The 13,141-nt window shown below is 38.4% G+C and overlaps 1 protein-coding gene across 1 annotated transcript; it reads left to right on the top strand.

Annotated features, from left to right (window-relative positions):
* The first annotated feature begins 423 nt into the window (after nucleotides 1-423).
* Nucleotides 424-975, top strand: LOC120221801 (keratin-associated protein 26-1). Its single transcript, XM_039219383.1, has one exon. The coding sequence runs from the start codon at nucleotides 424-426 to the stop codon at nucleotides 973-975; it is 552 nt and encodes a 183-aa protein (XP_039075314.1).
* Nucleotides 976-13,141: the final 12,166 nt, after the last annotated feature.

Raw genomic sequence — 13,141 nt, 5'->3', positions numbered from 1 at the left:
CTTTGCTGGGTTTCCAAAGAATGTTGCTACCACTTTTAAAGTTTTAAACGCAATTCCAAGAGAGGAATTGTAAGAATGTTTGTGTAGTGGTGGTTGTAATCGGATTACGTGAATGACCTTCAAGCGCGTCTGTTTTCATTGGATAATTTATGAAGGAGAGATCCTATTAAAATTCAGTCACACATCTCTCTAGATCTACTTCCTCCATGGACAGAACATTCAGTTTTATGGGAGCTGGGGGACCACTTCCTGGGCTATAATGAAGAGTTCCAATGCAGCTTCCTACAAGGAAGAGGAAGAGACTCTGTGTACACAATCACCACCTTCTAGGGATATATAAGGGACGGAGCCAAGTGAGGCGCACAGTGTAACCTGAGATTCACTTCTCTCCATTCAACCACAGCCTGCCTTCCAGATCTCGCTATGTCTTGCCACAGCTGCTCTGCCAACTACAGCTTGGGATCCCTCGGCAATCCCTGCCATCTTCCTCTCGCCTCCTCCATCACCCTCTGTCCTACGGGCGTGAGCTGTGGTGATGTCCTCTGCCTGCCCAGTAACTGTCAAGACCATCTCCGGCCTCTGGACAACTGCCAAGAGACCTGCGGTGAACCCAGCAGCTGCCAGCCAGCCCACCGTGAGCCCAGCAACTTCGAAACTTCTTGCTGCCCGTCTACTATGTATTATGTGTCCAGACCCTGCCAAGGAACCACTTTTCTTCCTGCTGCCTCTTACGTCTCTGGCTCCTGCCTCCCCATCTCCTACAGACCTCTGACTTATGTGTCCAGCAGCTGCCGACCCCTGAGCCTCCCTACTTATGGATGCCGCCCCTTGGGCTGTTTGCCCTGTAATCCTCAACCACTTCAAGTTGTGCCAAGTGGCCTCAGACCTCTGCGTCCGCTCTTGGGTGGGTGCCAACCTCTGACCCACGTGTACAGCACTTGCCGTCCATCCTGCTCTGCACCGGGAGGCCAGTAGCTTCCTTGCGCCACCTCATAATCATACACTAAGGATCCAGGGCAAATTTTCAAACTCTGGGGACTTTGGGTTCTTTCCTAATAGTGCCTTTCCTTGTTTTGACTGTGCCTGATGTAATTCAGACTGCTCCTTTCATATTTTTATCTTGTAATTTGTCTCTCCTTGGCATAAAGTTATTTGATTTACAATGCTGTTCAGTGTCACTCAGATGTGGGAAGAATTTATTTGGTTCACGGTGAAATAAATTAGATTAAGTAAAACTAAGAATCTGGTGCTTCCGTTCGTCTTTTCTTATTTTGTTTTTATAATAGTTGTAACAAGTTTAATGTTATTTATTTTTGAGAGAGAGAGAAACAGAGCACAAGCAGGGAAGGGACAGAAATGGGGGGACATAGAATCTTAAGCAGGCTCCAGGCTCTGAGCTGTCAGCACAGAGCCCCACATGGGACTGGAACCCACAAACTGTGAGATCATGACCTGAGCTGAAGTCGAACACCTAACCGACTAAGCCATCCAGGTGCCCCGATACTTTTCTTTAATGTTTATTTACTTTTGAGAGAGGGAGAGCTCAAGAAAATGGGGGAGGGGCAGAGAGAGAGGGAGACACAGGATCCGAAGCAGGCTCTGTGCTGACAGCAGAGAGCCCGATGCAGGGCTCCAACTCGTGAAACAGGAAATCATGACCTGAGCTGAAGTCTGACACTTAACCAACTGAGCCACCCAGACACTCCTTTCATTATTTAATTTTAGCACAGAAATGACCAACCACAACTGCTTGCAAACAAGTGACTAGGACATGGGTTACTTAACCTTATGCTCTTATCTGATTTTGGTGAAATGGCTTGATGGTTTACTCCTCAAGCTTTTTTCTAGATCTCTGATTCTATGTACTTAATAGCCTCAAAAAGCCTTTGGTGGAAGTTATTTTGACTTCTCAATAGGAATGTTTTCTTTATCTCTCTCATCCAATGAACATACTTCCATCAAAATCTCCTTTCTAATTGCAAACTGAACCATATTTCACTGAACCTTAAGCCTTTGACGGCTTCCTATGCTCTATTATCATATAATAAAAATGCAAACCCCTGACCATGACATCTGTTTTCCCTCATTGCCTTCCTCTGTCCCATCTCTCTGGCTTCCCTTCTTAATATTGCCAACACTAAGCTCCTACAATTCTGACATACATTAAGTCCTCGAACATCTACGTTTTACAGTTATCTCCCTTCTGCTGATCTCATCATCAAGGCCGGGATGCACTTCTGATCAATCTACCTTGAACACTTGTACTCACTTTTAAAAACACAGTTCAGTGGTGCTTGGGTGGCTCAGTTCTGACTTCTCAGATCTGACTTCGGTTCAGATCATGACCTCATGGTTTATGAGTTCAAGCCCTGTGTCAGCTTCTGTGCTGACAGCTCAGAGCCTGGAGCCTGCTTAGGATTCTGTGTCTCCCGCCCTTTCTGCTCCTCTCCCACTTGCGCTCCGTCTCTCTCTCTCAAAAATAAATACGCATTAAAAATAAAATAAAATGAAATAAAGTAAAAACACAGCTCAACTTTATTTACTAAACTGTTGATTTATTCAGCAACAGTTGTATTCTCTATCTACTATATCTTAAACTATCCTGTGCCAGACACAGAGATACAGAGCTGGACAAGATTTACCTGAACTATCTCAGTAGTTACCAAAAGTCATGTACTGTGGGACATATCTGTCTTAAAGATACCTTTTCCCTCGCTCAAAATGTGTAAAAGTTATATATTTTACAAATTAAAATAAAACTAAACTATGAAGGCATGATGTTAATGTTTCTGAAGAACCAGAATATCTAGAAACTGTCTCAGCATGTGGGAAAGACAATGCTCTCCAGAAACTAACTGGGTGGTCATTTCCTTTAGAAAAGGCATGTGCTTCAGGTTCTCAGAACCCATCTCTCCTTACGGACCTTCTGAGATGAAGCTGAATGCCACTCCCTTCTACCTCCATCCCCCATATTTGAGTTCATGCCGCTATTGTAAAATCCTTCCTCATTTATTCTTTTGCTTTGCCCACCTGTCTCTCCCAGATATTTTGAGTTTGTTATATCTGCACCCTCAATTTTTTATTTTTTAAAAATATTTATTTATTTTGAGAGAGAGAGAGAACAGGAGAGAAAAAATCTCAAGCAGGCTCAGTGCTGTCAGGGCAGAGCACAATGCAGTGCTCGATCTCATGAACCATAAGATCATGACCTGAGCTGAAATCAGTGTTTGAAATCTTAACTGACTGAGCCACCCAAGTGTCCCTGCATCTTTTAGCATTTTGAAGTGTTTCCCAGCTCTTTCCACACCTCTTAAACTAAAGAATAAATGATATATTGACTTAGCCAGCCTTTATCTTGGACATAATTCTCTTGTTGATGTTGCTGGACTGCTTATTTTAAAAATCATTTTAAGTGGAGGTGCCTGGGTGGCTCAGTTGGCTTAGCGTCTGACTTTGGTTTCAGTTCAGGTCATCATCCTATGTTTGTGGGATCGAGCCCTGCAGCAGGCTTCATGATGACAGAATGGATCCTGCTTGGGATTCTCTCTCTCCCTCTTTCTCTGCCCCCTTCCCTGCTCTCTCTCTCTCTCTCTAAATAAATAAACTTAAAAAAATAAATTCAAGTGCAATTGTAGTTGAAATGTAACATACTAGTGTGTGCACAAATCATTATTCCACAGGGGTAGCCATTATTCTGACATCTAACCTGTATGTTAGCTTTGCTTGGTCTTGAACTTTACAGTGAAATTATACCATATGTACCCACTTATCTCTAGCATTATTTCTTAAATACTGTGTGAGATTCTTCCAAGCTGTTTCATATATACGAGTAGTCTATTTATTTTTCTTGATGTATAATATTCAAGGATCTAAAACACCAAAATTTATTTATCCATTCTGTTGGTGATGATCATATGGGTTTTTCCAGCTTGGATTAGAAATAATGTATAGAATACTTTTATTCTTGCACCTGTGTTTTTCCATACATATGGAGGTATTTCTATTGAGTGATATATTTGGGAGTGGGATTGATAAATTATATGGGATGTGCCAGGTTAACCTTATTCTATACTATAACATGGTAATGCCCTACAGTTGTATCAGTACTGATTTCTACTATCAGAGCATGAGAATTAAGTTGCTCTGTATCCTCATTAATATTTTCAATATTATGTATGCAGTATTTTTGCATTTAGCTATTCTAGTGAGATCGTAGTTATGAAAAATGTTGATTTTATTTTGAATTCCCCTGATGACTCATCAGCTTGAGAAAATTTTTTAATGCTTTTCCATTTGAATACCTCCCCTTTTTTGATAAAGTAACCATTTGTGTCCTTTGCTGATTTTTTAATTGATACATCTGTTTTCAGGAAGGAAAGGATGCTTTATGTAGTCTCTATATTAGCTCTTTGTTGAGTGGATATATTTTGAACATTTTCTTCCATACCACTGCTAATCTTTTCATGTTTTTACTGGTGTATTTAAATTAATAGAAGTTCCTTAGTTTAAGTTAATCCAATTTATTCATCTTTTAAATCTTTTACAGATTTTAAGAAATCTTTGTTTACCCCAAATTAATGAGTATTCTACATAGTAACTTTAGACACTTTTAACTTTTTGCTTTGCCGTTAACATTTAAATATACCATCAATATAAAATTGATGTGCACAGGGGCAACTGGATGGCTCAGTCAGTTAAGCGTTGACTTCAGCTCAGGTCATGAAGCCTGGAGCCTGCTTCAGATTCTGTGCCTTCTTTTCTCTCTGTCCCTTCCCCGCTCATGCTGTGTCAATCTCTCTCTCTCTCTCTCAAAATAAATAAACATTAAAAAAATAAATAGATAAAATTGATGTGTACATGTGTGAAGTTCTGTAGTAGGGGCCAAAATTCCCATGGAACCTCCACCAACTTCTAAAAGTCCCCCCTTTTCTCACCAGCATTAGAGTTGAGTGCCCTCTTCTTAATAAATCAAGTATCTATACATGAGTGTGTCTATATCTAGACTCTATTCTATTCACTATTTGTCTACCCTTACATCAGTATCTTGCTTAGTTTTTTATTGTTTTATTTGCATTTTCAAACTCTTCTCTAGACTTTGACTTCTTTGAAGGCTGCCTTTGTATCAATACTGATCAGGATCTCTGAAAATATTTGTTGATTTTAACTTAAATAAATTACATTTTGGTCAGATGGTTGAGGAAGCCAGGGAAAGAAGCATTCAAATTTGGGAGAATACTGATGAGAAATTCTACATATTGGTTTTTTTTCCTTCAGAGTTTTATTTTGTGCTGTTTCTCAAGGTTGGCTGAAAACATGTGTTCACTTCTCATCGCCCCATAGCTTGGAATCCAAACAAGTGCATTTTAAGGGAAATTCAATATCCAATATCTCATGACTACATAAGGCCTACTAATATTTATAGATTGGCTCACATGTGATAATTTTGTATTTCCAGCCCAAGGTCATGTTTCTTCTTTAATTAATTTAATTACTTTAATATCCAGCAAGGTAGTTATAATTGTTCTTAATTTAGCCAAGATGATATAGATTGTGAATTACTGATCTGGAATTTATTTTCAAAGTTTTCTCAAAACCCATGTTTCTCTAGTAAACTACATTATGATTACAGTACATATATTTATTTGCTTAATTTCAAATCAATATATTAGCTGATATTTGTTGCCTTCTGGCCTCATAGGTATATTTGCCCTGGCGAATGTAAGGGGAGAACAGATCTTTAAACTTTTTTTCACACATAAAAAATAAATATTCTTAATGTCTAAGCACCAACAGATTGATTGCAATTAACCCTCTGGGCATAGTCATCTTCAAACTGGCTATCACAAGAACTAACTTTCTATTGTTAAACTAGGAGCTCACATACTACTTTGTCCTTCCTCTATGAACTCTAATCAAGAATGCACATTAGGTCTCCATCATAACTAATTATGAAGCATTGTCCCTGAAGCTCAAAATCAGACGGAATCATCTTTTTTCTCATCTTGGCTGAAATAGATTAAGGAAAAATAACTATTTAAACTTGAATAATGATTAGCCAAGTCTTTAAATCAGGCATACATAAGGGAAAAAATGTAGTGTTAGTCTAACAGATTGTTCAGATATTTTGAGGGTAGAATTTGGAATCTGAGTTGTTGTTTTTTTCTCAAGGCTTAATTTTGTATAATCATTTCTCAGTATAAACAGTAGTTTCTTCATTCTCTGCTGAAGCATAATTTCTCATAGGGAAATTTTCTAGAAAACTGGAGGAGGTGAATCCACTGGGGGCGACTCTTAAGGAATGTGTGGATTTCCAATTTCATTTCCAATGTGTAAAGAGCATAGAAATCATCACTTCTGTCTTACAACAAGAAAAACATGGCCTGCTTCAGGAGACCTGGGTGGCTCAGTCAGTTAAGTGTCAGACTCTTGATTTCAGCTCAGGTCATGATCTCACAAACCTTGAGATCAAGCCCCGTGTTGGACTCTGCACTGACAGTGTGGACCCTGCTTGATATTCTCTCTCTCCCTTTCTTTCTACCCCTCCCTGGCTTGTGTTCTCTGTCTCAAAAGTAAATAAACTTAAAAAAAAAACTTGGACAACTTGAAAATCAATGACTTTTCCTGGACCCATCAGAGAGGTGAATTTTCATGGGAAAGGGCCATGTCAAAACTTGGAGAAACAAGGGAATCCAGAGAATCACGGCTAACGCCTACTTACTTACCTAGAGCAGAAAGTTTTGCTGAAATCATAACCTGATAGGAATGCTTAGTAATTTTGAGGAATTGCTGGGGGCTGAGTGCAAACCAACATGAGGGTAAGGACCTCTGCGGTGGGCAGGGGCACAGTCTTAGGGATGCTCTGCACTTCATGTGTTTTACCACAGAGGACCCCACCACTTTCTCAAAATGAAGAACTGAGGACGATGCTCTCAAAGGAAGGGGAGGAATAATCCTAGTGAAGCATCCCCAGAGCCACTTCCTTCATAGTAAAATCCCCGCTGTTCAGGAGGAAATACTTGAACAGAGCTTTATTCAACCTCTGAAAATGACCAGCTTTCTTGTCTCACTTGAGTGGCAGGGAGGAGGTGCAGAAAACAAGAAACACTTAAGAAAGTCGTGCTCAGGGACACAGGCCCATTAAAAGATTGCATTTTAATAATAATAGAAAGCTTTCCCTCTCCCTTACTTTAGGGCTATACCAACAGGCCTGCAGCATAATAACAATGGATTGCAACTGAAAGAGGTACACAATGGAGCTCCTCTCTGAGGAAGAGAACATAGGAAGGCCCAACACCAAAGAGAGACCCCAAGATAAATACATACATACATACATTCTAGAAAAATCTGAATATTCTGGCACTTAGAGCCATAGCAACTATCAAATACAGTCTGAATCTTAGGCAGCTCAACTACAAACCTCACACTAATGGCCTACATACCTCAGTTTCTAACATCTAATGCAACTCACCTGACTTTCAACAAAGTTATAAGGCAGACTAAAAGGCAATAAGACCCACAGTCTCCAGAGGAAAATAAGCATCAAACTCAGATTCAGGGGCACCCAGGTAGCTCCATTGGTTAAGTATCTAATTCTTGATATCGGCTCAGGTCATGATCTTGGGGTCATGAGTTCTAGCCCTACATCAGCCTCTGCACAGAGTGTGAGGCCTGTTTAAGATTCTCTCTCTCTGCCTCTCTCTGGCTCGCACTCTGTCAGTTTCAAAATAAATAAGCAAACATTTAAAAACACGAAAAAACAAGCAAACAAAAACTCTCAAACTCAGATATGATGTAAATGTTGGAATTATCAGACTGGAAATTAAAGTAGCTCTCATTATTATGTTCAGAACTCCAGTGGAAAAGTAGGCAACATACAAGAACATATGGCTAGTATAAGCAGAGATAGAATTTGAAGAAAGAATAAAAAATGCTAGAAATCAAAAGCACTGCAACAAAAATGAAGAATGTCTTTGTCTATTTCATCAGTAGACTGGACATGGTCAAGCAAAGAATCAGTGAACTTGAAGATAGGCCAATAGAAACTTCCCAAAATGAAATGTACAGAGAAAATAGAATGGGGTGGGGGGGAACAACTTAACAGAGCTTCTAAGAACTGTGGGAAAATTTCAACAGGTATGGCAGACTTTTGGTGTAACAGGCATAATTTGAATACCAAAAGGAGAAGGAAGAAAGGAACAGGAAAAAAAATAATTGAAGTACTCATGGCTGAGAATTTCCAGATTTTAAGACAAACACCAAACCACTGATTTAGGACACTCAAACACAGAGCAGCATTAAAACCAAAACCAAGCAAAAAGAACATTATACCTCCTCACATCATATTCAAGCCATAGGAAAACAAATCTTGAAAAAAAAGCCAGAGAAAAAACAACTTATTGAGAGGAAATAAGATAAGAAATTTCGTAGGTGGACTTTTCGTCAGAAATCATGTAGGCATGAGAGAGTGGAGTGAAATATTTAACATGTTGAAAGAAAAAAAAACCACACTAACCTAGAATCCTATATCCAATAAAATTATCCTTTAAAAGTGAAGGAGAGTAAAGATTTTCTCAGACAAACACAATCTGGGGGATTCATTGCCTGCAGAATTCTGCAAAAAAAATAAATGTTGAAAGAAGTTTTTCAGGGAGAAAAAAATTACATATGTCAGAAACTCAGCTCCATTAAAGAAAGAAAGAAGAGTGGAGAAGAAATACACATATAAAACGTTTTTCATTTTTCCCATTTTTATTTGATCTGAAAAGAATGTATGCAATGGTATGGCTACTCAGCTATTGTACCTTCATTGTTTAGATTATTAAAGCAGTTTTTTGTTATTGGGGGGGTAGGTAGTGGGGGGAAATATTTCCCCTGAAATGGTTGAGAAAAATCTATTTAAATACAATAGTTCAGGGGTGCTCGGGTGGCTCAGTCAGTTAAGCTTCCAATTTTGGCTCAGGTCATGGTCTCACAGTTTGTGAGTTTGAGCTTCGCGTTGGGCTCTCGGCTGACAGCTCAGAGCCTGGAGCCTGCTTTGGATTCTCTGTATGCATCTCTCTCTGTCCCTCCCCCACTCATGCTCTGCCTGTCTGTCTCTCTCTCAAAAATAAATAAACATTAAAAAAATTTAAGAGTTCGTTCAGATTTACAACTCAGTCAATATTTCATGGGATCATTTGATTAATACATTAGAAGCACTTGAAAGTTGTTTCAATGCACACCATTGTTTCGTACATTATAAAGAATTCCTATCCTGTGCCAAATTATCTTCTGGGTGCTGGGGTGAGGTGATAAACATGACAGATACTATCCTTTCCCTTCTGGAGGTTACATTCAGTCTGGGGAAGGGACAGAGAGTAAAGAGTGATCAGGAATATGATGATGTTAGACTGGATAAAGTAGTATAAAGGGAGTGAAAAAGGGTATTTATAAATAGGGGATATAGGTACTTTCAACAAAGTCAGAGGCATTTTCTCTTTTAAAAAATGACCTATGCATTGTCACTAATAGGATTAGAAGGAGAGTGCCCTGTGGTGAACTGAAGGAGGTATGTTTCAGGCATGGAAGACAAGATCAAGGGCACACACTTGGGGAGTATTCAGAACAGAAGGAGGAGAGTGTGGCTGCAGGACTATGAGTGAATCAAAGGCAGTACCAGAATTTGCCAATATATTCAATATATTAGACACTCTTGCCGATAGCAGGGTCATCAACTTTATCAGGTGTAGCTAAACCGTGTTTAACAAGCATTGGTTGTTTTCTAAAAGTAAAGTGAACACAAGCGATGGGTATCTAATTAGACATAGGTATTTCACCTATATTAACAATGAATCATAGCATCTTCCTGGAACAGTAAGACTCAGAGTGGTTCGTATCACATAAAACAAGAACAAGAAGATCTTTAAAAAGAATTTTAAGCTATAATTTTTTGTATTTGTTAATCAGTCATTCATCTGGTGTTTCACTGGAGAAATGTGAGGTTCTGACCTAAGATTTTGTAAGGTAAAAGGCTCTGAGGAAGAGCCAGAGGGCTGACTAAGAATTTCTGCTGTATGGAATGAATGGGTCAGCGACCATGCAGGAATAAACGACAATATTCTTCTCCAGATGTTTTAACATCCTATCTTCCTCTTATTCATACATTTATTGAACTGGTTGAATAAGGCTTGAATGTTCAGATAATTTTGTGATAGAACAATCCATCATGTGGGTAACTCTCGAAGCAGCAGAAATGAGAAGCATAGTTAGCTTGAGATCACAGGGACACCATACGGAAATGACTTTCTTAGCCAGGTAAGAGAGCATAATTACCTTTCTCGTACAATGTCCAATACCTTCTAATACCTTTGGGTAGTGTGGTCAGTGACCTTCAATACAAAGCTACTCAAGGAATACCTTACAAACATCTTGCTCATTTTTTTGGAGGTCAATATTCACACACACACACACACACACACACACACACACAAATATGTATCAAGAGGTTACAGTAACCTTAATTGTGAGCTTCAAAAAATTTTCAAAGGATATATTCTTAATTCTGCAACTTTTCTGACATATTCACCATGGTAGCACTTAAATATTGTCATGAGCTTATATAAGGTCCAAGGATTTTCTTCTCTCAACCATTTTGATATTTCTGTTCCTTTTTATTGATTGCATTACCTTTTATTATATGGGAAATTGCTCAGCATATTTTAATGTACCTTCTTGGTCAAATAAACATGTGTCATTAGTGGATATTCCTTATTGCTAACATGTTTGACATGATCATTTTTTTTTGATCATTTTTTTTTTAAATTGGGAAGATAGGTGTTGAAAGTTTGGGTTGTACATTGATATGAAATCAGGTTGTTTTATCTCTGTGTTGGGAAATATCTAAAAAGGAAAACTAAAGAGTTATTTAAAAGATAAAACATGAAGTTATCTGTACTTTAAGGTATCTAGCAATTGCCTTGATAAACACGATTAAGAAAATCCTGTGGATTAATGAAAGCACCCATGCCCTATACATACACTGATTTTTTATACTGTGGAATGCAGTGACCTTTTCTAAGTGGGTAAGCTGCCCTTTATGCCCTGGGCCTCCAGGATGTTATGAGAAGGCAGTTTACTTGATCGCACAAGGCACCAACATATTGTGTCACTCATAAACAAACAACCCCCAAAACAAACAAAAAAACCCACCACCGCCACCACCAACAAAAATTGCCATTGAGAAGCTGTAGGATGAACTAACAGAAAATCTTCCTAGTTCATATTCCAACAAGGTGGACTGAAGAAGAGCACTTTTGTAGACAGTGTAATGTCAAACATGCCGCTCTGAGAAAGGTCTTTCACTTGAATCCAGAGAAACAATGCTGCAAATTGGACATCTGATATATAAATCTTTCAATCAGGTGTTAGAATTTTTCAGTATCAGAAAACAAATCCAAACATACTTTCTCTAGCAATTTAATCTAATCACAAGATCATTGAACTTTATGCCCTTTCAAAAAGGGCATTTAATCCCACGTAGTAAATCCCTTAATGCTGTATGCTAGGTTAATCTAAATGTGAAGTTAATAATAAACACCATATCATTATTTCATGCCTATTACATTATATTATATTGCAAAATAGTGTCACGCCTTTTAAATTATACCTGTGAACGGAAGCAATATTAAATACACTGTGCTTTGTTTTCTTAATCACAGCCCTGCTGACCAGCTCTGGCACAATGTTTTTGTCAAACTATTTAGCAAAATGTAACATGTCCTTTTTTAAACAGAAACTTTTACATTCAAATGCATCTAGAAAATAAGCCCAGGTGAAAACTTAAAGCAATAGAAAATTCAGTTATGGGAGTTCACCCTTTCTTAGACACAAGTCTTTGTCATCATTTTTGATATGCATTTTTGACTTCAATCATCTGGCTGGAGACAAAAATTTGTAAAGTGCCCTTACCCAGAATGAGGACTGGATCCCTGGTGTCTTAGCTTTGAATTTCCTCTACTGTTGTCTTCTTTTCTTTTTTTTTTTTTTTTAATATTTTCATTTATTTCTAGGAGAGAGAGAGACAGTGTGAGCAGGGGAGGGTCAGAGAGAGAGGGAGACACAGACTCTGAAACAGGTCCAGGCTCTGAGCTGGCAGTCAGCACAGAGTCCGACGCAGGGCTCGAACCCACGAACCGCGAGATCATGACCCAAGCGAAAGTCAGACGCTTAACCGACTAAGCCACCCAGGTGCCCCTATTTTCTGATCCAGAGGTGAACCACACTGTAATTCTTTGAAAAAAAAAATCTTAAAATAATAAATGTTATTCTTTAATTATTTTTTCTTTGACAATTATTCAGAAGTTAAAGACAAGATTGTAAGGACTTCAATGTAGGACATACTTAGAGGAGCAGACTAGGTTTTCTTCTGAACTCAAATCAGAGCTTTGCTGAAAATGTTAAATTTTTTTTTATTTCTATGATCCAAAGAAATGGAGTTTACTTAATAAGGGATTGTGTATAGAATCTTTAGAGGAACAATTTAGCTTGGTCTAGACACTTAAGGTCAATGGTTTCAGAGGTACATTGAGAGGATATGCAAAAATATTTTGCTGCCTTTCCACGTTTCTATTCTTTTTAATCCCATCTGCAAGTGCAAACCACCTCTTGTTGCTAATATAAATAGACCGTTGTCAGATCTAACAACACAGAGGGAAAGAGAAAACACACAGGGAAATGTTATGTGGCCCACACATAACACATCGCCTGTTCCTGTTTGCCCCATCAGCAGTTGAACTGATGAGCCTTCCTTCTCCATTAATAGAGTAGCGCTTTCCATTTTCTTTATGAAATTCTTATTGGTTGATAAATATCCAGTATTGTCAAGTCGGCATGAACTACATCTCTGGAGGTGATGATGGCCTGCAAGATATATCTGTAATACAATTTTATGAATTGATTACAGAACTTTCTCGGCTGAAGGGTGAACAGACGGCTATATTTTAAAGCATACTTGGCACATTGTTTCCTAGAAGAAACCTATTCTCCATGATGCCATTTATTACTAGAAGGAAATAGCACAGTAACATACAACATTTCTATTTCCTTTACAGTCATGTGGAAAAGATGGTGGAAAAGAAGAAAAAGAAGAAGAAAAAAAAAAAAA

The sequence above is a fragment of the Hyaena hyaena genome, unplaced genomic scaffold, assembly GCF_003009895.1.
Source record: "Hyaena hyaena isolate Hyena2069 unplaced genomic scaffold, ASM300989v1 scaffold_813, whole genome shotgun sequence".
Lineage (NCBI taxonomy): Eukaryota > Metazoa > Chordata > Mammalia > Carnivora > Hyaenidae > Hyaena > Hyaena hyaena.
Note: the sequence above shows the minus strand (reverse complement) of the source record. Positions and strands in the feature narration are given on the sequence as shown.